We start from the raw sequence: 27457 nt of genomic DNA, 5'->3' as shown, positions 1-27457 counted from the left end.
CAGAGGGCTGCTAAAAATGCCACCGGAGAAGCGAGGTCAGGAAGAGTGAAAGCGAGGTAAGCTTAGTGCTGCCGTTCCAGCTGGAGAAGTGAGGGCTGAACAGGCTGATGCTAGTGGCTTTGCAGCATGTCAGCATGCAGTTTGGAAGGGAGGTTTTGGTGGTCTGCTTTTAGTATTGTTTACTTATACATTGATTTTATGGCCTTTTTAGATGCTTTCTTCATTTTATTATTTCTCTCCTTTTGGTTTATTATTAATGATTTGCAGAATGTGGTTTATTGTTTGTATTTGTGCCGTTTGTTTTATGCAGTTTGTATTATTTGTGGTGAGTGTAACCCCCTTTTCGGTGGACATCCTGAATGCAGGGGTACACAGTTGTCCCCGGGGCCACTTTCTCCCAGCTGTCTCTTTTCTTCACACCAAACAGTTCACTTGCCCCGGGCTGCTGGGGCTCTTTCTGGAGGAGAGGGGGGATTTAACCTCCGAGGCCCTAGGGTCACAAGAGTGGGCACCAACTCACAGTCTCTCAATCTCTCTGCTGTTTCTCTCCCAGCTGCGCTCACTATTTGGATCTCCTAGCTGTAGGGCACTTCTGAGTCTTAAAAAATGAAAGAGTCTGAAATGTCTCAGTTCTTTCAGCTGAGTCCTTGTCCCTTAGGTGACAAACACTAGGCAACAACTCAACACCCTTTAGTGGAGAATGTGGGCTCCGAGTGGGGACTGGGATCTCCTAGCTCTTTCTCTAATGTTAGCCCTGAACCTCTGGTGTTAGAAACCCCCAAAATATCCAAAACTCCAATGTATCTTCTCTCTCTCTCTCTCTTTCTCACTGGGCAGGGATTGGTGGCAAAAACAAACAGCAAGAAAAGTTCTCAAAGCTCAGAACTGCTTCTTTCCTCTTTTCTGCCCAGGTCACTACTGGCCCAGTGTCCCTCCTCAGCTGGTGGGCAGGGACTCGCCAGCCCCTGCCCTGACCTCCCACAGGCAGGGTGATACTCCTCCTGGACAGGACCAGGCTCCCAAAAGGAATCTCTTTTAAAAACAAACAGCTGTCCAAAAACTCTTCTTCCATCTCAGCAAAGCCTCCCTTTCCAGGGGAGGGGCGGTACGGACCAAGGATGAGTCTCTTCCCCTGGATCAGGTTGTAGGGCATAAACTGGCGACTACTGCAACACGTCCCTGCTAGTCAAAAATGCCACACCTACTCCTCGTGCACTCTGCTGCTTTAAGGGGCTTAACTGACCAATCCAGGCACAGCTTCTGGAGATGCCCCTCCTATCTGAAGTGCTGGCTCATGGCTTAAGCGAGGGTCAGTTTAACTGCATGTGTTATGTCATTTTGCTTACAGCCTTTATTAGATATTGTTATGATTCAATGACTCGGTGAACCCTTGGGCCGCAACGATAAGATGTTTAAAGGGCTTACCACAGTTCCTCGTTGGCGGGAGATGGACCTTAGGGACGGTAACCAGGTGATGAGGTTGTGCCAGCGGAGCAGCGGCTAGGCAGATAGTATGGAAGAATTCAAGACAGTCCAGGGTCGAAGGCAGGCGGCAGGCAAGGCAACGTCCAATATCCGAAGCAGGGTCAAAGGCAGGCAAGCGAGGCAGATGACACACCAAACTGGACCTATTGCAAGGCACTGTAGAACCCTCAAAGGCCTCCTTAATTAGTCCTGGTCAGGAAGTGGTTCCTGGGAGCTTAGAATGACTTCCTGCCGTGGCTCCTCTAACTGGGGGGAGGAGCCAAGCGCCTGCATCCAACAGAGGCCGTCCCTGCAGGAGCAGTGCAGCCAGCCTCCTGCTGTTTCTGCCATCGATGATGGCAGCGCGGGGAGCACCGAGGAGCCCTGCATCTGCTGCTGCCGGCGGCAGCCTGAGGAGCCTTGAAGCAGCCGCGATGCAGGGGCCGGTTTGCCAGTTCCCTGCCGCGGCTGTCACTGCCGGTAAGTGCAGCTGGTCTAGAGGATCGACCACCGCCGATCGCAACAGTACCCTCTCCTCTAAGACCCCTTCCTGGAGGCCTAGGCTTTCCTGGATGAGCGGTATGAAAATCCACAAGGAGTTTTTTGTCCAATATATTCTTCATGGGTTCCCACGAATTTTCCTCCGGGCCGTACCCTTCCCAGGCTATGAGGTACTTCCAATGCCTCTTTTGATGGCGAACATTCAGGATCTCTCTTACTTGGTATGTCTCTTCTTCCTCTGTGGATATTTCCTGGGGAGCAGACAGCTTACAAGTAGGCCATGATAGGATCACCAGTTTCAAAAGGTAAACATGGAAAATGTTATGGATTTTAAATGATGGAGGAAGACGCAGTTGATAAGTGAAAGGAGTGACCTGTCTCAGAATCGGAAAAGGACCCACATAACGTGGGGCTAGCCTCATGGAAGGCACCCGTAATTGTAAGTTGCGGGTGCTAAGCCAAACTTTTTCTCCAACCTTAAGTTGAGGTGCTGGCCGTCGATGTTTATCTGTGGGATTCTTTGTTCTTTGAGCAGCCTGGCAGATCATGGTTTCAATCTGAGTCCATAATGCATGGAGATCCTGTGCTGTCATCTGAGCAGCCAGGGAAGGAATGGATAAAGGTATCGGAAGAGGAGGAAGTGGTTGTTTCCCATAGACACAGAGAAAGGGCGAGGATCCCGTAGCAGCGTTGCCATGACTATTATGAGAGAATTCTGCCCATGGGAGAAGGTCGGCCCAATCATCCTGACGTTCGTTCACAAAGGCTCTTAAAAAGGTCTTTAATGTGGGGTTAGTTCGTTCAGTTTGTCCATTAGCCTGGGGGTGTTAGGCTGTGGTAAAATCCAATTTAACCCCAAATTTACTGCACAAAGACCGCCAATATTTAGCCGTGAACTGGGTTCCACGGTCTGAAACAATATGGCGAGATAATCCATGTAATCGAAAAATGTGTGTTGTGAACAATTTGGCCAGTTCTGGAGCGGAGGATAGTGCTGGGAGGGGATAAAGTGGGCCATTTTAGAAAAATGGTCAATGATCACCCAAATCACCCGATTCCCATTAGAAGTAGGTAAATCTACCACAAAATCGGTAGCAATATGAGTCCAGAGTTCCTTGGGTGCAGGTAGAGGCTGTAAGAAGCCCCAAGGACGTCCTACCGGAGTTTTCTGCCGGGCACAGGTTGGGCATGAGTCCACATAGGCTGTCACATCCTGGTACATCAATGGCCACCAATAATATCTTCGGAGGAGCGAGAGGGTTCGAGCTCGACCTGGATGTCCAGCCACTTTAGAATCATGGGCCCATTCCAACAAGCGTTGTCATAACCAGGTTGGAACGACAATTTTCCCTGGGGAAAGTATATAAGTACTGGCCACCAGGATGTGTGCTGGATCGATAATGAATCCCAGTGGGTCTGGATAATCTTCGGCCTCAGAGGCACGAGTGAGGGCGTCTGCTCTGATGTTTTTGGCGGCTGGTTTGTACTTTACCAGGAAATCAAAATGGTTAAAAAATAAGGACCAGTGCACTTGACGGGGATTTAGACGTTGGGCTTGACGAAGATGTTCTAGATTCATATGGTCGGTATAGACCATAATGGTATGTTGTGCTCTCTCCAACCATTGTCACCAAGCCTCAAAAGCCAGTTTTATGGCCAGGAGCTCCTTATCCCCGATACCATATCCTTTTTCAGCAGCAGAGAATTTACGAGAAAAATAGGAACAAGGGTGGAAAACCCCCTTAGTAGAAATTTGACCCAAGAAAGCCCCAACAGCAGTTGAGGAGGCATCCACTTCTAAAACAAAAGGATGTGCAGGATCCGGATGGTGAAGGCAGGTTTCAGAAAGAAAGGCATTCTTTAGCCTGGAAAAAGCGTCCACTGCCTCCATAGACCACTCCCTGGTATTGGCTCCTTTTCGAGTTAATGCGGTCAATGGAGCAACTAATTGGGAATAATGAGGAAAGAAGTGCCTGTAAAAATTGGCAAAACCCAAGAATCGTTGCTGGGTGCACAGACCAGAGGGCTGGGGCCAGCCCCGAATGCAGACCTCTTTATCTGGATCCATTTGTAACCCGGTATTGGAAATAATGTATCTCAAAAAGGGCAAGGACTTGGCTTCAAAAATAAATTTTTCCAACTTAACATAAAGCTTGTGAGCTCACAGACATTGCAGTACTTGTTGGACATCATAGTGGTGAGATTGAAGATCTCTAGAGAAAATCAGTACATCATCCAGATAGACAACTACTTTATTGTACAATAGATCCCGAAAAATTTCATTCATCATAGACTGGAAAACTGCAGGTGCATTGCACAGTCTGAAGGGCATTACTAAATATTCAAAATGTCCATCCTGAGTTTTAAAAGCAGTCTTCCATTCGTCACCAGGTCTGATGCAGACTAAGTTATATGCCCCTCGTAGATCAAGTTTAGTAAACACTTGGGCGCCCTATAACTGGTCCAATAATTCCAGAATGAGGGGTAACGAGTAACAGTCTTTCCTGGTTATGGCATTCAAGCCTCGATAATCTATGCAGGGCCATAAAGTACCATCTTTTTTGGCCACAAAGAAAAAACCGGCTCCGGCCGGCGATGTTGACGGGCGAATGAATCCCCGGTCTAAATTCTCCTGGATGTATTGGGGCATAGCCTGGGTCTCAGGAAGTGATAACGGATACACCCTTCCTCGAGGAGGTATGGTCCCAGGAAGCAGATTGATGGCACAAACAAACTGCCGATGTTCAAGTAGAATTTCTGCATTTTCTTTGGAGAATACATCAGCATAACTGGAGTATTGTGAAGGGGGATCTCCTGAGGTGGTAGCAAGACAGACGGTGAGAGGACGTGTCACTGGAAGACAGCATTGCTGTTGACATCGTGAGCTCCATTTGGTTAACTGTGTCATCCAATCGATCATGAGGGAATGTTTTTGGAGCCAAGGCATCCCTAGAATGACTGGATGATCAGCCTTGTCAATGATATGTAGGGAGATCTTTTCCATATGTAGTATACCAGTCCTGAGGCGCACTGGAAGTGTAGTCCGAAGGATTTGTCCAGGAAGTGGATTTCCGGATATAGAAGAAAGTACCAATGGTGTCTCTCATAGTGCAGTAGGTAAACCAAGGTATTCGACCAGATTATTCATAATAAAATTCCCTCCTGCCCCGGAATCCAGAAGAGCCAAGGTAGAGAATTCTTGCTGGTTCTGAATCAACGTTACGGGAAGAATAAGCTGGGGAGTAGAGCCAGTAAAACCTAGAACCATCTCCCCAATTGGTTCTAGGCTCTGAGGTTTCCCCCTTTCTCAGGACAATTGGCCAGAAAATGCCCCTTTCCAGCGCAGTATAAACATAAGCCTTGAGTTCAGCGACGCCGTCTTTCTTCGGTCATTAAAGGACTCCTCCTAATTGCATAGATTCTTCCGGCTGAAGGCTCGCAGCAGTAGGCTGGGGGCTTGACAGTGGCCTGGAGAAGGAGGGTGCCAGAGTGATTGGTCTACGTGGCCCATGCAATTCCCTGGAGTGTTGCTGAAGACGCCGATCGATTTTGCCAGCTAAATGAATCAAACCATCCAAAGAATCAGGGAGATCTCAAGCAGCCAATTCATCTTTGATTTGGATGGCTAGTCCTTCCAAAAAAATATTCTGTAAACTGTCCTCTCACCAATTTAATTCGGTAGCCACTGTCCAAAATTCGATGGCATAATCGGATAATGTACGAGCGCCTTGACGTAGATGAAGAATATCTGACCCTGTAGCGGCCAAATGACCGGGATCATCAAAGGTCCGTTTAAATACCTGGAGGAAATGTTGAAGATCCTGAAGAATTGGATCTCCCCTCTCCCATAGCAGGGATGCCCAGGCCAGAGCCTTGCCATCTAACAATGAAAGTATGAAGGTGGTATTTACTGTATCCGAAGGAAACTGCGCTGGTTGCAGCAAAAAGTGCATTTAACACTGATTGAGAAAAACTCAACATTGTCCTGTATCACCTGCGTAGCAGGGAGGGGCTGGTAATCGAATGGGAGAGGCGCTAGGTGTTCGAACGGCTGGTGGTTGACTGGGAATTTCAGAGGCGTCTAACCGGGAGTTCAGATGTTGCAGGGAGTCTAGGCATTGCTGCTGCTGCTGCTGCTGTATTCTTAAAGCTAGGCCTGGAATAGCTTGCAGACCGGAGAGGTCCATCGGGTCCATGGCCTTGCAATCTGTTATGATTCAATGAATCGGTGAACCCTTGGGCAGCAACAATAAGATGTTTAAAGGGCTTATCACAGTTCCTCGTTGGTGGGAGATGGACCTAAGGGACGGGAACCAGGTGATGAGGTTGTGCCAGCAGAGCAGCGGCTAGGCAGATAGTATGGAAGAGTTCAAGACAGTCCAGGGTCAAAGGCAGGTGGCAGGCAAGGCAAAGTCCAATATCCGAAGCAGGGTCAAAGGCAGGCAGCAGGCAAGGCAAAGGCCAATATCCGAAGCAGGGTCAAAGGCAGGTGGCAGGCAAGGCAAAGTCCAATATCCGAAGCAGGGTCAAAGGCAGGCAAGCGAGGCAGAAGACACACCAAACTGGACCTATTGCAAGGCCTTCTTAAATAGTCCTGGACATGAAGTGGTTCCTGGGAGCTTAGAATGACTTCCTGCCATGGCTTCTATAACTGGGGGGAGGAGCCAAGCACCTGCATCCAACAGAGGCTGTCCCTGTAGGAGCAGTGCTGCCAGCCTCCTGCTGTTTCTGCTGTCGATGATGGCAGTGCAGGGAGCACCGAGGAGCCCTGCATCTGCTGCTGCCAGCGACAGCCTGAGGAGCCTTGAAGCAGCTGCAATGCAGGGGCTGGTTTGCCAGTTCCCTGCCGCGGCTGTCACTGCCGGTAAGTGCGGCTGGTCTAAAGGATCGACCACCGCCGATTGCAACAGTACCCTCTCCTCTAAGACCCCTTCCTGGAGGCCTAGGCTTTTCTGGATGAGCGGTATGAAAATCCACAAGGAGTTTTTTGTCCAATATATTCTTAATGGGTTCCCACGAATTTTCCTCCGGGATGCAGGGGCCGGTTTGCCGGTTCCCTGCCGCGACTGTCACTGCCAGTAAGTGCGGCTAGTCTAGGGGATCTGCCACCGCCGATCGTAACAAATATATAAATATAAGCTACAAATAAACTAATAAGCATCCCCAAAGTCTTTTGAATCTTAGAGCTATGGATGAGGAACTTCCTGTCATGCCACTAACATCTCATAAGAACATAAGAACATGACATACTGGGTCAGACCAAGGGTCCATCAAGCCCAGGATCCTGTTTCCAACAGTGGCCAATCCAGGTCATAAGAACCTGGCAAGTACCCAAAAACTAAGTCTATTCCATGTTACCGTTGCTAGTAATAGCAGTGGCTATTTTCTAAGTCAACTTAATTAATAGCAGGTAATGGAGTTCTCCTCCAAGAACTTATCCAATCCTTTTTTAAACACAGCTATACTAACTGCACTAACCACATCCTCTGGCAACAAATTCCAGAGTTTAATTGTGCGTTGAGTAAAAAAGAACTTTCTCCGATTAGTTTTAAATGTGCCACATGCTAACTTCATGGAGTGCCCCCTAGTCTTTCTATTATCCGAAAGAGTAAATAACCGATTCAGATCTACCCGTTCTAGACCTCTCATGATTCTAAACACCTCTATCATATCCCCCCCTCAGCCGTCTCTTCTCCAAGCTGAAAAGTCCTAACCTCTTTAGTCTTTCCTCATAGGGGAGCTGTTCCATTCCCTTTATCATTTTGGTAGCCCTTCTCTGTACCTTCTCCATAGCAACTATATCTTTCTTGAGATGCGACGACCAGAATTGTACACAGTATTCAAGTTGCGGTCTCACCATGGAGCGATACAGAGGCATTATGACATTTTCCATTTTATTCGCCATTCCCTTTCTAATAATTCCCAACATTCTGTTTGCTTTTTTGACTGCCACAGCACACTGAACCGACGATTTCAATGTGTTATCCACTATGACTCCTAGATCTCTTTCTTGGGTTGGAGCACCTAACATGGAACCTAACATTGTGTAACTATAGCATGGGTTATTTTTCCCTATATGCATCACCTTGCACTTATCCATATTAAATTTCATCTGCCATTTGGATGCCTAATTTTCCAGTCTCACAAGGTCTTCCTGCAATTTATCACAATCTGCTTGTGATTTAACTACTCTGAACAATTTTGTATCATCTGCAAATTTGATTATCTCACTCGTATTTCTTTCCAGATCATTTATAAATATATTGAAAAGTAAGGGTCCCAATACAGATCCCTGAGGCACTCCACTGCCCACTCCTTTCCACTGAGAAAATTGTCCATTTATTCCTACTCTGTTTCCTGTCTTTTAGCCAGTTTGCAATCCACGAAAAGACATCGCCCCTATCCCTTGACTTTTTACTTTTCCTAGAAGCCTCTCATGAGGAACTTTGTCAAACGCCTTCTGAAAATCCAAGTATACTATATCTACCGGTTCACCTTTATCCACATGTTTATTAACTCCTTCAAAAAAGTGAAGCAGATTTGTGAGGCAAGACTTGCTTCGGTAAAGCCATGCTGACTTTGTTCCATTAAACCATGTCTTTCTATATGTTCTGTGATTTTGATGTTTAGAACACTTTCCACTATTTTTCCTGGCACTGAAGTCAGGCTAACCGGTCTGTAGTTTCCCGGATCGCCTCTGGAGCCCTTTTTAAATATTGGGGTTACATTTACTATCCTCCAATCTTCAGGAACAATGGATGATTTTAATGATAGGTTACAAATTTTTACTAATAGGTCTGAAATTTCATTTTTTAGTTCCTTCAGAACTCTGGGGTGTATACCATCCAGTCCAGGTGATTTACTACTCTTCAGTTTGTCAATCAGGTCTACCACATCTTCTAGGTTCACCGTGATTTGATTCAGTCCATCTGAATAATTACCCATGAAAACCTTCTCCAGTATGGGTACCTCCCCAACATCCTCTTCAGTAAACACTGAAGCAAAGAAATCATTTAATCTTTCCACGATGGCCTTATCTTCTCTAAGTGCCCCTTTAACCCCTCGATCATCTAACGGTCCAACTGACTCCCTCACAGGCTTTCTGCTTCGGATATATTTTAAAAAGTTTTTACTGTGAGTTTTTGCCTCTACGGCCAACTTCTTTTCAAATTCTCTCTTAGCCTGTCTTATCAATGTCTTACATTTAACTTGCCAACGTTGATGCATTATCCTATTTTCTTCTGTTGGATCCTTCTTCCAATTTTTGAATGAAGATCCTTTGGCTAAAATAGCTTCTTTCACCTCCCCTTTTAACCATGCCGGTAATCGTTTTGCTTTCTTTCCACCTTTCTTAATGTGTGGAATACATCTGGACTGTGCTTCTAGAATGTTGTTTTTTAACAATGACCACGCCTCTTGCCCATTTTTTACTTTTGTAGCTGCTCCTTTCAGTTTTTTTCTAACAATTTTTCTCATTTTATCAAAGTTTCCCTTTTGAAAGTTTAGCACGAGAGCCATGGATTTGCATAATGTTCCTCTTCCAGTCCTTAATTCAAATTTGATCATATTATGATCACTATTGCCAAGCAGCCCCACCACCGTTACCTCTCTCACCAAGTCCTGTGCTCCACTGAGAATTAGATCTAAAATTGCTCCCTCTCTTGTCAGTTCCTGAACCAATTGCTCCATAAAGCTATCATTTATTTCATCCAGGAATGTTATCTCTCTAGCGTGTCCCGATGATACATTTACCCAGTCAATATTGGGGTAATTGAAGTCTAATGGAAAACATTATGAAACTCACTTTTTATTTTTTTGTGTGCAATATCAATATTATTTTTAATATTCTAAAGGACCATCATAACATCCGTGGGCTTACTGACTTATTGTTATCATGTATAGCCTCATAGGTCCAAGTCCATATTTTTTATTACCAAAACACTTTTATCTCCGTATCGTATGATTTTTTTTTTAAAGTTTTTTACGATTTTTTCTTTAAAATGAATAGAGGTGTGGTACCTTCCTTATATGCAGTTTGTTCAATTCGGTGCAACCGCACTCAACTCCTTTGAATCGGAAGATGATACAGGAATTATTTCCTAGTTCCAAGGGCGTTTGGCCCCGCTCCAGCCCGCTCCAGCCCGACGTACGTTTCACTAGATGCTGCTTCAGGGGCTGTTATCAACAGTGCATTCTTCCGAACTGCTCATTGAAAGGACCGCATGTTCACTTGTTCTGCTTCCACTGCAGACCTTACCGCCTTTTCCTCACTTGTCGGCCAAAGTCTAAGAAGTAAGATGGGAGAATTAGAATGTATAGCAGTAAATGATGACACTTAAGCGCATGCGCACAGAATATGCATTAATGCTGTGTTTTGATAGGGAAAATCCAGTGCAATAACTTCTATGGTTAAATATTTTTTAGCAAAACACAACAGCAAATGCTGGTACCTCTAGCCATAACTGCAGCATAAAATTGGCCGGTTTAGCCTACAACAAATTCTTATGTTACTTATGTGAAATGGCATGTTATAAGACAGCTGGACAAATTATCAGTGGAATATCATGCATTCCAAAATGAATGGAACAGAATTAGGTTAAAAAAAAAAAAAAAGACACCTGTCAGCAAATATCTGATTTCTAAAATGAAAATACCCCTTCTCCTGAGTAACTAAGAACTGGCAGACTGTGGTTTTAATACAACACCAAATGCTTTGCAGAGAGCATACCGCTCATTTGGCTGCAGTATGCACTTGAAAAACCCATTTGATAGCACATAATGTAACATGAGGTTCAGTAAATAACTCTGGCAGTAGCAGGTAGACTTTTCAGCTAAGGTGTCTCATTAGGTCCAAACTAGAAAGCCCTTGAGAAATGTGATTGTTAGTGGCTCCTGAACAAATGGGGTCAGTTCAAATATTGTGGCAGGGCTAATGGTTATTTGGTAATAATATAATACAGGCTGGAACTGTTTGTTGTATAGAAAGCTAAGCACTGAGCGGTAATTATCTTTGAAAGGTGAATGCATTACAGTAGAGTGGTGCAGTGGTGTGGTACAAGCAGAGGTACTGACTTTGAAAACATGCTTAGGAAGGACAAAAGTAAAGGGACACAAGCTTCAAGACTTCATCTATTTACACAAACTGTGACCAAGGATTGCCAAAAACAGCACTGGGTCCAAGACATAGGGACTTAATTAGTGCAGCTATTTTAAGCCAGTTGCTAAGGAAAAATGTCTTGTAAACTGATGTCACAACACACCATAGGACCTTATAAAATTGACATGTCACGTTTCCTGAATAGATGCTCAGCTTATGCACAATGCCAGCATCGGCTGGGCTGAATGGAAAACTGTCTTTGGAGCTAATTAACAATGATATCCTTCCAGGAAAAGAAACTTGTGCTTCTGGAAAAGTTGACGAGAGGAGAATCAATTTCCAAATTCCGAAATGTATTCATTGTAGAAAACGTTGTTAGCTATCAGGATCCAGAAATCAAATATCTTCCCTGGCCTGTGTCATGCATTAAGGCAGCAGCTCATGTCCTCAAGGATGGCGGGGGATTGAAGAATCCTGGGGGGAAGAGTTGGGTCTTAAGCCCCATGAATGGTGGAAAGCACCAGCACTGCCTGTCCATAGCAGAGTGATGAGAGAGCAATTATGGTTTGTCTTACTGCCGGATGATCTGTGGGATTTTGAGCTAGTCCTGGAGCATTCTGCTTCCCATCCAAAAGCATCCTAAAAGCCTTCTTTTACTTTGCAATATCTGACCCATGCAGTTAGTTCTTAAAACACTTTACATCTTTATTGTTCCATCAGGATGCGGATTTGCGTACAGCAATTCATAAAACTGAAATGTAACAATCTAAAAGGTACCCATAAGCTTCAAGAAACCATCTAGCCAAGGATTTGTAGAAACATTCTCCATCTCCTGACATTCATATATATCAAAACACAAAAATGGCAGCTCTTTTCTCATATTTTGTTCTCCTGCATCTCACGCTAGGGTTATGTCCAAGCCCCGGCCAAAGATTTGGGAGGTCTTTAAAAAAAATAAATAAGCTAAAGCCGTCCTCTGCTAAGTTGCTTCCCATTGCCAGTGTCAGGCCACAAATTCCTCTTCAATCAAATGTACACCCCCCTCTCCTTGCATTTGCTGGAATCCTTCCCAAAATCACAGTGGCTTTCTTTGATATTGTTCAAGCACTGAAGAAGTTGAGTCAGCTCGGCTGTGTGCAACTCTCCCCGAGGTCATTCATTTGTTGACTGTAAACATCTGACATTGTGCCTTTTCCCATTTTTCTCTGTGTTATTTCAGTAAGTATTTCAGTGGCAGAGTCTGTGTATAGTTAATCCTGTTAGAATGGTACCTTATTCAAGCATAATATCTAATGTATCCATTTCTCAGCAATTCTGTAGAGTAGTGTAGCTAAAGGACACTGTCCCTTGTACACTCTCCTAGCATATTTTTTCTTCTCTAAAGAGCTAATCTTCCATTGGGATTGCAGATAACTTGTTTTGGAGGATCTAGTAATGGCAATTCATTTTCAGCTTCCAAAACCAATGAGAAGACTTCCAAATGTGGTCTCAAGAGCTCTTTAAATAGTCCTCTGTCCTGGAGGGCGTGGAGAAGGGCTGCCCCCAGCTACAGGCTGACTCACAGGGCCTTGCTGGAGTCTTATGCTCACTACTCCAAGCAGTTTCAGTGGTGAGATGAAGAATACCTTCCCAGCCTTCCTCCAAGAGAGGACAATTCTAGACAGAAACGGGTGTCCACATGTTTCGCCCATACCATGCAAATCAATGGATCCAGTTCCATGCCCAACAGAGCCTAATTTTGCCCTCACACTAGTTAAAGGTCATTTACAAATACTGTCCTGAAGATGTAAATCTGAAGGACCAAACAAGGAAACCATTAAAAGTCAGGACATTTTAAACATTTTGGAGAGGAGAATAATAATAAACCACTTAAAGATGAAACCTAGTATGTGTGCTTTCTATTTAAAATGAAAACTGAAAAATGCAGATAAAGAGCCCACGAGCGGCTCCTAGTCTCAGGACCTTTGCTGGAGTGGATCTGTTAAAATAGGGGCAAAATATTCTGGGCTAATTACAAATGAAAGCTCAAGGTGATACAATCTAGGCACTGGTTCTGACTGAGCTGGAAGAAAAAGAAGAAACAGGGGACTACTGGGCCAAAAAAAAAAGATAGATAAAAGCTTCAAGCATTGAAGCTTTTATCTACCTTTTTTTTTTCATACCTTACCTTACACCTTACACCTTACACCTTTTTTCATACCTTACCTTACCTTACACCTTACACCAAGCATTTGCATGGTGTAAGGTATGAAAAAAATTGTTACTTCCTTTTTTTGCACATACTCTGGATACTTCCACAGTTTGCTGAAGCCTTTGCTCGGCATTTTATGGCCAATAATTTCGGCAGTCCTTTGGAGTTGAGTTTAAGTCAGGGGAATCAAATTCGAAGGCATGGATTCTATTTTTATTAAAGAGCAGGATGGAGAGCTGAGCGTTTACTTTTGTCCTGGATGGGATCCTTGTGCTCTGGCATTGAGCAGCCTTGGCACCAAAACGCTCCATATTTCAAATAAATTAGATAACTCCAAAGACAGACAGAAGGAGGTGATTTGGATCTGACTATCCCAGGTGCCTTTGGTATTATATGAAGGATGATGTGTGATAGCAAGGAATGAGCCCGAGCTGGACCGAATCCAGGTTCCCATGGGTTACTCGGAGAATTGGAGTCTACTTCACCCCAAACTGAATCTCTTTTCAAAACTTTAATCTGCTTATTTCAACTGTAAAAATGAGTTAGTGAATAATAACCTATTTTGATCAAAACAATAAGATTTTTAAAGTTGGATTTAGTCAGGGCAGAGATTGGATCAGAGATCAAGAGTTAATTTGCTTCTTCATTGTGGGCGCAACCCAAGCACCTGTCTACACCGACCTCCGCACTAGTCTTTAAGAAACATATGGGATGTGTGTATTCATGGTTTCTCATTACTTCCAGCAAGTTCCATGCAACTCCATAGCAAATCATTGGCACACGTCAACAGCTTCCAGCCTTGGCAATGCACAGATAGATGCAAACTATGCCTTTTATGATGTTAGAGATATAACCCCAGAGTCCAGTTCTGTCTGTCCCCGCTGAACTTGAGATGATATCTCACTTTTGTGGAGTTTGAGAGGATCCTGCTACACATATAAAAGGTCCTCACTTACTACTATTAAGACATAGATAGAGTTGACTAGAATGATTATATATATTTATGCAAATTACAGGACATGGCTTGCAAACTGAATGCCCTGTCATGCACTATTACAACATATTTACAGCTCTTTCAGTGTTTAATCAAAAAGAACTCACATAATATTTTTATGTGCTTCACTGTGCAAAATCCATTGCACTGAAAGGCCAAAAGCACCATCCACCCAATTCCTAGACTCATACATGAGCAATCCCTGCTGAACAGCATGAAAGAGGAGACTCCAAATTCTGTCTGCAAATATTCCTCTGGCAACAGCTTTTAGAACCAACATTTCAGAAACTGCTCTCTAGTTCAGCCTGAGAGATGAAAACTAAAACCAGCAGCCAAAGGCTCTCCGCAGGGCTTGGAATATGGTTTCATTTCCATCCATAATCCAAGTGAGCTCCCCGCAGTGGCTCTCCTTCCCTTTAATTAGTGTGAAGGGACATGTTTAGCCTTGATCAGAGAGCAAATGTGTGGAGACTTTGGTTTTCACTGGCTCAGCACAGATGGAGTGCACCGAAGCTACTGCATATTGTATCGCACGGACCTTGAAAAGTGCAGCTAGAGAGTCCCGAAGTGCCATGCATCATCGCATGTAGATGTGAGCGTGTCTATGTGTGTTTGCTCTTTCTGCTGGCGTGCATTTTGACATTTCGAAGAGATTTCCCTGTTTATGGCCCACACACACTGCTATGGATGCCATTACACAAACAGAGACTGCACTGCACTGTGAAACTATTAAAGTAATCCTCTCTATTTGGATTATGAAACCAAAAACTAAAAAACCACACACACAAAACAAAAGTTTGCTTCTTTCTGAGTGCACAATCCAGTCGATTCACTGAACTAAAATAATAGCTGAGAGATCCAAAAGTGCTGCCTTCTTTCGCTCCATATTTCTGCCATTCATTTCCCTCTTCAGTGTTGCAAATGGTTTTCCATTCATTTCCCCTCCCACAAGACTTTGCTACGCGATCAAAGTAGCGCTTAGGATTGCTGCAGCACTTTTTTTTCTGAGCAGCATCCAGCCAAAGATCTTCCGAAGTGTGCCAGCAGCCATTACAGGGGAGGAGGGTCTGGCAAGCAGGAGGGGCAGCATCATTGTTATCACCTATTACAGATAAATGGGAAGGAGCAAAGGAGGAGTTCAGGTCATGAGCCTTCAAGAGTTTTCCTGAGGCTTTAGGTGGTGTGTTGTTGGGCTTGATAAGGTTTATAAAGGGATTGGAGGGTTCCAGTAGTTTATGTTGTGTTTTAGGACCTGCAGGAAGAGGGGCGGGAAGGAGGGGGTTATTATAAGTCTGGGATGGGTGTTACTAATTGATATAGTTTTATGTGTATTTTATTTATGTTTGAATGCTTTAATGTTGATGTAATTTCAGATTTATTGTTATATTTATGCATATTTGTGTACGTAATGATTTTATGATGTGCTGTGTTTAACTAAACTTTAACATATGTTGAGTTAAGGCTTTTCCTGCAGAAAGGCATGCCCCAAACAAAAACTGAACTTGGGAATCATAGATTCCCTGCTCTATCTCTGACATCAAATTCCCCCTAATGTAGACTTATGGAATAAAAAAAGTTGTCTACTATTTCTTGTCTAATTCAATATGTTTTTAAAAGCCTGGGATGCGAAAGGGGATATGGATTTTGCAATGTCCTACTGGTATCAAGGTGAGAGAATAATTGTGCAACTAGCACTCAACATCACTGGATTTCAGACTGCCCTTCCCTAAGTTCTTAGCTCCAGAGACTGACTGAGCACGGATTTGCAATGGGTTGGATTGTATCCTTTGGCCCCTGATATCCGTTCATCAGAAAACACCTGGAAGACTGAAGCACCCAAACCCTGCTGTCAGGCCTGAAGGAGCTCCATTGCTTCTCATTGGAAACGTTTCATTCTTAGTCGTCTTTCAGTTTGCAGAGGGAGTGATGTCGTTCTTGGCAGTGTGCCGGCAACACAGCTAGGCTGAAGTTCATTTCATATCACTTGCATATTGTTTACTTCCCTGGGATTTTTGGTATTTTTCTATTTTCCTCATCCCAGGTCCAAAAGTTAGTTATTGCGGGTGGATTTCAGCTGAAATGACTGTGGTGTCAATTGGAGTACGAAGCAGCAAGCATCCGCCAGTGACGTGTGCTCTAAAAACTCACACCTGAAAAACAAGCCTCAAATGCTAAAGATCTCCAGAAGCAGCCATCATTAAGGCAGACCCTGATCCATAAAACCACTTTCTCTCTGTCAGTGCAGAAAATGCAAGCTGCTGGAACTTTTTTTTTTTTTTAGCAGCAAGTTTAATCCTTCCACTTTAGCAATGGCCATTACATCATCATGTCCCCCCATGGAGTCATTTGGCAGGGCGTTAACTGCCCATATTATACAGGTTCTCAATCTCAGCAAAAGGCCAAGGAGGGGCTGTCCTCATCGCTCAGATTCAACAAGCTACTATATGTAAGAATATAAGAAGTTGCCATACTCGATCAGACCGAGGGTCAATCAAGCCCAGCATTCTGTTTCCAACAGCGGCCAATCTAGGCTACAAGTACCTGGCAAGTACCCAAACATTAAACAGATCCCATGCTATTAATGCCAGAAATAAGCAGTGGCTATTCCCTAAATCAGCTTGTCCAAACCTTTTTTAAACCAGATAAGGTAACTGCCTTATTCACATCCTCTGGCAATGAATTCCAGATCTTAATTATATGTTGAGTGAAAATGAATTTTCTCCGATTTGTATTAAATGTGCTACTTGCTAATTTCATGGAGTGCCTCCTAGTCCTCGTATTATCTGAAAGAGTAAACAATCGATTCACATTTACCTGTTCTAATCCTCTCATGATTCTTGTAGACCTCCATCATATTCCCCCTCAGCCGTTCTCTTCTCTAAGACTGTAAGATTACAAGTTACTGGAACTGTCTTTAAATAGCAAGTGAAGAATTTTTCTCCATTGAATGCACACCGAGGCCTGCATTATTAAGGGTTCAAGTCTCTTTTAGAAGTCAGTGGTTAGAACTTGCTTTGGTGACATTTAGCATGCCTCCTCCCATTCTTTTAAGATGCTACTGCATACTTGCACAAGTATGACTTGATAGTCACAGGGAAATGTCACACAGGTAAGTCAAAGGAGTTGCTCTTACAAAGGATGTTTTCTTACTAGTAGGGGGTTTAAAGAAGTGATTTAGATACTACTGAGTTCTTAGCAAATCACATAGCCACAGAGAACCCACCTCTTAAACTGCTCAGCTTTAAAGGAGTGAGAAACTAGTAACTTCTCTGTAGTTGCAATGAAGCCGACATCTCTAAGAATTCTCTCCTAGTCCATAAATGCAGTGGGGGTAGAGACTAGGACTGACTCAGATGGAATTGGAATTGCAGGGCCCAGAAGTAGCAAAGAGACAGCTGCATTGTGCGCTGGCATTCATTTTATATTTTCTATATTCCTTTAAATTCTGTTGATCTCTGGAATCGCCAAAGTCTTAACAAGTGGAATCATCTTTTCCGTGACCTAATATGCACAGGAATGACTGAGTAACTTAATACAATTGAATTTGGCTCACCAGCAAGTGTTAAAGCAGGTGGAAATTATTAGATGGAGTTACAAATCCCAAAAGAAAAAGTCTTAGAAGTAAACTCTGAGAACTCCTTTTTTCGAAGTGGAGCATCAGCCTGCTGATGCATAAGATGTTCAGCCGCTTATCATAACCCAGATATTTATTTTAACTAGCCATGAACAATTAAAACTTGAGATTGCTCTTCTATCAACTGAAGACTGTAGACATCTGAAGTCTCCCTCTCTCTCTCCTCTCTCTTTTCTTCCTCCTTCTGGTTTTGCCTCTTTTATCTTTCCCATTCACTTCTCTTTTTCTCATTTCTCGGTCAAACTGGACCAAATAGTTCTGAATTGAGACAGTTCACTAATCTAATTCAAGCCTTAGGTGCTTCTGCTCCTTTTACTTTGACATCCACCTAAGTTCAGCTGGGGTTCTGGTTTCATGCAAAGCAACTTGCCATTTCCCGTAGTTCAGTGGTGCTCCTGATCGTCATTCATTCGATGCTCAAAGTTACCAAAATACTGAAAACGGATTGCACAGCTCAGGCTGTGTTCTCCATATTCATGACCTTTTCAGACAGCTCTCAGTCTGGCTCCTTCAGGCAATATCGGCGCTCGTTAAACGGGCGCTCGTGATTGAGCCCCGTTTTGCATTGAGGGTTATGGATGCATGTCCAATCGCGGGTTGAACCAGGTGCTGCAGCCAGCACGTGGTATTGCATCAGCCCAAGTGCTAGGGATGTACTACTCTTCTAACATGACACGAAACACCAATGATATTTCCTATTTCATTTTATGTTGTTTCCTGTCTGAACTGAAATATCATTTGTGTTATGTCATTTTAGCACATACTAAAATATTTGAATGTGTGCTGTAAAAACAAAATACATGCTAAAATCAAAATGAACAAAAGCTCCATGGTGAGACCACACCTTGAATACTGTGTACAATTCTGGTCGCCACATCTCAAAAAAGATATAATTGTGATGGAGAAGGTACAGAGAAGGGCAACCAAAATGATAAGGGGAATGGAACAGCTCCCCTATGAGGAAGACTAAATAGATTAGGACTTTTCAGCTTGGAGAAGAGATGGCTGAGGGGGGATATGATAGAGGTGTTTAAAATCATGAGAGGTCTAGAATGGGTAGATCTGAATCGGTTATTTACTCTTTCGGATAATAGAAAGACTAGGGGGTACTCCATGAAGTTAGCATGGGGCACATTTAAGACTAATCGGAGAAAGTTCTTTTTTACTCAACGCACAATTAAACTCTGGAATTTGTTGCCAGAGGATGTGGTTAGTGCAGTTAGTATAGCTGTGTTTAAAAAAGGATTGGATAAGTTCTTGGAGGAGAAGTCCATTACCTGCTATTAATTAAGTTGACTTAGACAATAGCCACAGCTATTACTAGGAACGGTAACATGGAATAGACTTAGTTTTTGGGTTCTTGCCAGGTTCTTATGGCCGGGATTGGCCACTGTTGGAAACAGGATGCTGGGCTTGATGGACCCTTGGTCTGACCGAGTATGGCATGTTCTTATGTTCTTAAAATATTTTGGGAAAACAAAATGAAAAAAGTAGAAATAAAACAAATAAGGTAAATTTAAAAGCCCTCCACGTGCCAGAGCCGAGAGATACGCGCATGTCTCGGGCCGGCACACGCCACATTTTAAAAAGCACGTGAGTATGTGCGTATCTCCTGGTATGTGCACAAATCAAAAACGTTAAAAAGGGGGTGGGGCATGGGCGTGGTCTGGGCGGAGCATGAGCACAACATGGGCATTCTGGGAAGTTAGCTTGAAATGGGTGTGTGAGTATTTACACACACAAGTGTACACCGGGATCCCCTACCGTGTACCTTTACTTCTGCTATGGATGGTGTGTATGTATTAAAATTTAAAAAACTAGGCGAGTCAAAGGGGTTTTTAGGGTGGGGGTTAAAAGGGCGGCTAAATAACAGGGTGGGTTAGGAAATCTGATCTGTTAACTGGGTGAACTGGCGCCAACTGGGGAAAAGGGCTATTGCATCAGCACATGTATCTAATAAAATCCCCCCCACTTACACAGTACAGCCGGCATTTGCATGCACAGGCGTGTGTCCATATAAAATGTTGTGCACATGTACATGCGTACAGGCAATTTTATATCCTACACGCATATATGTGCATATGTTATAAAACAGCCGCGTCTCTGGGCACGAGCCGGCATACGTGCGCACATGTATGCTTATGGAGCCTTTTGAAACTTACCGTCAATATTTTCCATGCATGTGGGCCTAATCTCTGCAGAAAGGTAATACATAATGTGTGCTGGAAAATGCCGGAATAGTCAGTCGGCTTGGCTAGTTCAGTTTTATCCAGTGCCTCTCTCTCACTCTTGTGTGTGAGGGGCAGTGGAGGTGGTGTGCATTCACATAGCAGAGTTTAGATTAGTCTCCCTCTCTCCTGGAGTGCCATTAAACAATGATGCCCGCTTCCTCTCAGAGACAGAGTCTTACATGTGAAGGATTTTTTCCCCTCTAAATTACACTGTGTATTACCATATACCAAAGTCTAGCTGTTTCTAATTATCAATACGAGTCAATTGAACTATGAAGCTTTATTCAGAACATCCTTTTTTGTGTCCTTGGAGCTCCATTATTTGATCAAAGCAGTCCTGCACCTGTACATGTGATGTAAGGGCCCCTTAGTTAAAGTAAAAATTGCTGACAGAGAGGCCAAGGAAGATTGGTCTTCTAGTGGTGTCTAGCTGAAGCTTATTCATTTATAATTGTGGTCCAAAAATGATAGAATCCACCAGAGGCATGCTCATTTTTCTCTCTGGTTTTTAACTGTAACCTCTGTATATTTCATGCTGGACTCTTTTTCATTATCTGTAGAATATTGTATGAAATGTCCCAAATTGATGTCATTTAAAACAGCAGTAGTAGGGTTTCACAATGTAAGCATTTACATTAATTCTTTTCTGCTCATTCATCAAGGCAAAGCATACCATAATCTGGAGAACAAAATGATGTGCGTCTGAAACTGAACCTTGTTTCTGTTTTCTCTCTTAGGGTCGATGCATTAATTTCACCAGAGAGAAGAATGAGACACCACCCAGATACCCTCTGAATAATTCCTATCCTCCCTTCACTCCTCCAACTAACCCAATCTACACCCCTCCACCTAACCCTATCTATACCCCTCCACCACCCAGCTCACCTCCACCACTAAATCCACCTCTCACTCCATCCCCCACTTCTATGCTGCCCCCACTCCCTCCGCTTCCCCCGCCTCCTCAGGCACCACCCCCCAACCGAGCCCCTCCCCCATCCAGACCTCCACCTCGCCCTTCCATCTAGCCCACAGGAACCAGGTCCTACCTCTTTTTGAAATGTTAGGTGGCCTTACAGAAGTACTGTAACCTGTCTGGGTTAAAGAAGGCTTTGGCATTCTGGAATGGACAAGAAGAAAAAAAGACCACTTTTTTTTATTTCAGGCATCAGTGATGCTACGAAATGCAGTAGAGGAACCTTATCAAAGTAGACTCTGAAGATGGTCACAACTTATTCTTCCTTATCAGGGGATCCCATTTTTGCAAATGTTGCAAGATTCCGAGATGTGCAGAATATTTGCACCAGCTTTTACAAACACCATGGAAATATTACACTCCTTATTTCTTCACCCAAATGATAAATATGGATCAAAATGATGCTTTTCAAAATTACCTACATTACATGTGCATTATTATTTTCAGGTAGGAAACAAAGAGCATGAGAACTTGACTTGATTTTGACTTCAGAAGAAAACTGAAACCATTTTATTCTCCTCACCTACTGGAAGAACCATTATTTTGATACCTAAACTGCATTTTGAGTCACCTTCTGAAAAACAAAATAGACGTTTAATGGAGAACTGTAGAGGTTGACTGGTTGTTTTTCTCAATAATCTAATGTTGAGGATGTGGTATAGTGTCTACAATGGAACTCGCAGGTTGCAATGTGGAAGTGCAAGTGAGTTGAAGCTATGGGGCTTCTGAGAAGATGAATTACGGATGAAATGGAAACCCCTGATGCCCAAGAAGTCAAAGACGTTTTCAAAGAGGAAGATCGGAAGAAGCATGCCGGGACTATTTCTTTACAAAGAGCAGGAGGCAGGACCTTTGCTTTGAAAATTGCTTCTCTAGACTTCTTGACCATAATAGTCCCAAAGCATTAATCGAATCAAGTTTCATTATGTCTGAGTGTCAGTTTATATAGCTGCATGGTATTGCTACATAGTGGCATTCGGAGTGTTAAAAGTACTAGGGTTAAGGTCTAAAATATGATTTCTGGGGTACGAAGTGTGAATGAATGGTAAATTCTGTTTGTAACAAACTTATCAAAATAACTTTAGGCACCTCTAATTGCATTGTTAATGCTGTTTTACATAATCTCACTGATTTTACATTGTAAAATTGTATCATCTTGTACTTCAAACTTTTATGTAGATTTTTTTCATTACTCGGTAGATCACTTTTTAACCCTTTGTCACAATAAGGTGTTAAGGTTCTTCTCTGTTTTCCCATTATGTTGTCAGTGGTTGGCCCATCTGAAATCTATCAACCTGCATGACATCCGAATTGGACATTGGTTGCATTATATCTCAGTGTATGAAACCAAAGTCCCACAATTTCTCAGTTTTTCAATACAGCAAATGTATTACTCCCAGCAGTCTACTCAAGTCTTCAGAACATCAACCATTATAACAGTTTCTCCTAGAATAGATGACCTTCAGAACTAGTAAATACTCATAAACTAAACCCATGCAAACTGAGTATGGGATTTCCATATTCATCCTTGAGTTGCTGTTTTCTTCAAATTAAAGTTGCATTTTGAAAGGAGATTCCACCAGGATCAGAATGTATAAGGTCTTAGTACATAGTTACCTTTGTATCTTTTGAAGCCTTAATGATACTTGGAATGAAGGCGTAAGTGTTCTGTGGTCCTATGAAAATGCACTGCACTGGGCAGTCCCTGCAAATGGCCTTCCATGGCAACAGTGGCTCACAGAATCAGATAGTCACAGTGGTCATCCATCGTTTCATGATATCCCCCAGCAACGTTAACAGCAAAGAGGGATAAGTGAGCATTTAATCACTAGTGATATTATTTTTGTCTGCTGGCAGTACAAAATAATCCTTACATTAGCATTACAGACAGACTTTATGCTCTCAGTCTTAGCTACAATATTGTTCTGAATGTATAAGTGATTCCTGTACCCTGCAGGCAGAGCTCACACCTATATCTGTATTTTTCCTCTTTTGTTCTATGAGACTACAAAGCTGACACTAGCAGTAATCAGATCAAAAGCCATTTACCCGTATTAAGTGCATTTAGCACAGGTAAAAACCTATTGACAATCCAATAACATATATTGTAGCAATTTTCAAAAGCTCACTTGCACACGTAAAGTGCATTTACATATGTAAAACCCAGTTGAAGCATGTAAATGCTTTTGAAAATCAGGCCCAGTACATCTGTACTCCCTTATTCAGAGCAATTAAGTAATAACAGTTGCACTGTAGGGAGATGGGAAAAGGCTGTAAGGCATCATATAATAATGTGCAATATATATTTATGGAAAAATGGTTTCTGAAAGAAAGCAATTTTTTATCCAGATTACAACGTAGTTATCTTGTTATTCAGATTCTCTGTTTGAATGTCCAACTAAATTTCTTTGCATTTCACAGTGAAAAACAAATTGATTTATTCAGTTGATTTATTTTTTGTTGCATGTATTACTTCTTTAAAAGAAGACTTTCAAGAGTTTTGTTTTCCAGGTATTTTTGAGCTCTTGAACAACTTTAAAATGAGGTATAGAACATGCTTGTGGATTGAACTAACACAGAAGATGGCCAGTCTCCAACTCTGTCTTATATAACCTCTTGAGACAGGAACTAGACAGTGACATCACTTCCTCCTGTCAAGATCCCATGCCCTCTTTGCTTCATGTGGAGCTTTGGGAAAACACTTTGAGAAGGATACCACTGGGCTGCCACTTCCCTTCCCAGATAAGCTTAATATTACAGTGTTGCCTTTAAAATGTATTTTCATCGATTATAAGAACATGAGACAAGGTTAACAACGCATCTTTTACATTATCGATATTCAACAAATTAATCTCTCCTCTTTAACAGGTTCATTTTGAAGTGCCCATGCACAGAAACACACTTCCCATTGATAAAAGCTTTTGTTGTATATATTTTTTTCACTGCATGCTTACCATATATTAGGTGGAAGCATTTCATATCGAGTATGGATACCAGAACATTTTCAAGTTGTCATAAATTATTATAAAGCCAGTGATATTTCATGGCATGATTATTGTACCAAGCTGTGCTTGTTTTTTTATCTTAAATTTGTATTGCTTTTATAAAATGTACAGTTACTTTCTGAAGTGACGAGTACCTGTTTTACGCAGCATCGGGTGTAAATAGCATAGACTTTTAAAAATATTTTCCATATTATAAAAGTAGAGTGGCTATTGTGTTAGTCCACTTGAATGCATGGAAATAAAGGTGAATAAACCCAAAAAGATAGCGTGACACCTTTTTATTGGACTAACTTTACACATGTCTTCATTAGCTTTCGGGAGTTGCACTCCCTTCTTCAGGTTTTGTTTCAACCTAATTAAAGGTGTGCAATGCCCAAAAGCTAGTCAAAAAATGTATTCTTAGGTCAATAAAATTGTACCACTTTATACATTTTTGTTTATTGACCTGTATTTTTACATATTATGTGCACACACTCAAGTATATAATGCTCTAAACTGGTCTTCTGGTTTTTCATTAGGGATAGGCATGCTGACTCAGACATATCTAGGTCCATATCTGGACTGTTGGCACTTAGTCTTCTAGAAAGCCTGCTTTGACCACCAGGCTTGAATATGGATCAAAATTAAACTTCAAAATAAGTAGAGATATAACTAAAGATGTGAAGACCAAGTAACTAGCTATGTTTATGATTGGGAAAACCCATCAGACCATGCCATTATCAAGTTTACATGAATCCTAGCTAGGATTACAAAACCGTCATCAAAAATTATCCTAAAATGTTAAAATAAGATTTGAATGTCCTGTGCACAGAACATAAGAATTAGTCAAAAAATGGCCACCCTTAGCAAGCTGATGAAAACAAATTCAGACTTTTGAAATTGCGTGCGTCAGACTGGCCTTTCTCAACAACCGATGCTGTATAAAACAGGATGAATCAGTTCCCATACTATATACTGAGGTATAGTACTTAAGTATGATACCTCGCAAACATCATTTCAATGGACATATTTGCAAGCAGGCTCTGCATTTCCGAAACAAGCCACTTAGGGCAAAGGCTCCTTGGCTACACAAATAGAAGTGATGAGAGGAGCCAAATGACGTGATATTTCTTAATAAGTGCTTTGGACATCAGGGCACCTTCCGTGATTGTATTTTTCAGGACACATGCACAAATATCAAGCAACAGAATATATTTGTACCAGCTGAATGACCTTTTTTGTCAAAGAGTGTCCAAGCCCTTGGCCACCTTTATAAGCTTACATATAATGTTTGGCTTCTGTATGAGTAATGTGATATGATATACCACCAGTCCAGTCCAGTCCAGTCCAAAGAAGACCACACATAATGCTGCTTCTATGCATTGGCACACATTTTAGACAGATAAGAATAATCTCTGATTCCGAGGGAATGTACTGCTGTTTATTGCTCCTGCTGGATAAAAGACTCCAATTAGGGCATAAGTTTCAGTAAGTGCCTGCTCCATCCAGTTTTCTGATGCCCTGTTTTCTATTAAAACTTTTAGTCAGGGCTGGAACAATTCCAGGCACTTGGTCACATACATGATGAAACTTTGACTCCCTATGCCTGCCTGGGAGATGATAGGTTTTTACACAATGTGGCCTCAGGGAGAGCCACTTAGGGGAGCACCCACTGCTGCAGCCTAGTGTGACTGCAGCTAGGCCAGGAGGGAGGAGGGCATAATACTGTGCCCCCTACTGGGTTGTAAGTGGTAAGACATTGCTCTGGTTAGGTAACAAGGCTTAGGGAGAGAGGCTGGAAGAGAGAAGAAGAAGAAAATGTGTTAAGGGGGAAGAAGAGGCTGGGGCAGGAAGAAAGGAAGAGAAAAAAAGCAAACTTCCTCCCTTCCTCTACCAAAAATCAAGCAAGGAAAAATGCAAAGTAAGCAAAACAAAAAAAAAAGTACCAAAAGAGAATAAATTATAAATGACAAAATAATCATTTTCCCTGGATTTGAAAAAGTTTGACTAGTGCTTAACGTCTACATTTTTTTCCACCCCTAGTTGTAGTTGTCAGCATGGATACTGGCTTGGTCAGAAGGCATGGGCAACAGGAAGTGAATGAGAATGCTATAGAGTTCTCCAAGATTTAGGAATAAAAATGAATCTCCAGTCACTATAATTAATGTACTTTATTCATGTCAATATTTGAGTCAGTATTTTGTGACTGTTAACTTGGACCTACTCATCCTATCATTATTTATGTCATGAGGAAATCGGTTATGTTTTCTGGTGCCTTTGAAGAAACTGGCAAGGTCGGGGGCAAAGCTGCCATGAATATTGGGGGTGGAATTAAGGAGTGGTGGTGGAAATGTGGCTATGAAACTACGGCTCACTCATCTGAACTGAACTGTTACATTCCTTGGTTTGTTGGGTCTTTCCGGCCAGGGGAAACCCATTCTGCTCCTCTGTTTGTTGCATGTGTCCTTTGTTCAACTCAGTCCTTATTCTTGCTGTTCCCAATGTAATTATTAAAGAACTTCACTAATTCAGGATTTGTGTTTCCATATGTTTTATTGACTGATAGACCCTGACAAGGCACTGAGCACAAACTAACAGAAACTTGGCCTTAAGGGATCAACAAAATCAGTCAGTTTTTATTCTCGGCCCTGTCCTGGAGATGAGTGGTGGGGAGTCAGTGGACAGGCCCTGAATGCTTATCCCATTTTAGTGACAATGTTGCACAGTGTTTTCACTGCTCAGATTTAATGCTCCGCACCATGAAAACAGGAACTGTACGTCCACTCATAGCTTTGAAACCTTTTAACTTAAATGTGAGAAATTAATGAGTGCGAAATTGAAACTGAGTCTGAGAATTTTTTTTTCTTTTTTTAAATTCATTTCCCAAAACACCCCTGTAAAACAGGACCCCCCCAAAAAAATTCCTTTTTTTCTTACATGAATATGTTTGTACATATATGGGTAAAAATGAGTAGCTGTTGACTTTATTGATCCCTACTCATGCTAAGGTGATAAGATCCATGAATGAATCAGTCCTGTCTTATCATTCACAACCTCTTCCCCCCCAAATAATGCATCTTTTGCTGCTTTTCTTAGAAAGTTTGGAACAACAAGTCCATAAATAGTTGGGAGTAAAACCTGGGTTGGTTCTGTCTCTTCCTGATTAAATGGAGCTTTCTTGTCTACTTAACATGCATAAAAAGCCTTTGAATGTAAGAATAGAGATCTTTACAATCAACAGATAGGATTATGAATGTCAATAATGAGGACTTTTATGCTAACAAACTTGTAGGGTCATTCATCAAAATGCGTTATGGTATTAATGCACACGATAACACGTTAACGCATGCAATAATCGTGTTACCACACAGTGAAAATACAAATTTTT

General features: G+C 42.3%; 1 protein-coding gene across 1 annotated transcript in view; it reads left to right on the top strand.

Annotated features, from left to right (window-relative positions):
• ANTXR1 (ANTXR cell adhesion molecule 1) overlaps window positions 1–26603 on the top strand; it is a 206645-nt gene extending 180042 nt beyond the window's left edge. Inside the window, exon 18 of the mRNA XM_029604035.1 lies at window positions 20850–26603. Within this exon, the coding sequence (XP_029459895.1) occupies window positions 20850–21137 (288 nt within the window). The 3' untranslated portion in view covers window positions 21138–26603. The remainder of the gene's footprint in view (window positions 1–20849) is intronic.
• The last annotated feature ends 854 nt before the right edge of the window (window positions 26604–27457 follow it).

The sequence above is a fragment of the Rhinatrema bivittatum genome, chromosome 5, assembly GCF_901001135.1.
Source record: "Rhinatrema bivittatum chromosome 5, aRhiBiv1.1, whole genome shotgun sequence".
Lineage (NCBI taxonomy): Eukaryota > Metazoa > Chordata > Amphibia > Gymnophiona > Rhinatrematidae > Rhinatrema > Rhinatrema bivittatum.
Note: the sequence above shows the minus strand (reverse complement) of the source record. Positions and strands in the feature narration are given on the sequence as shown.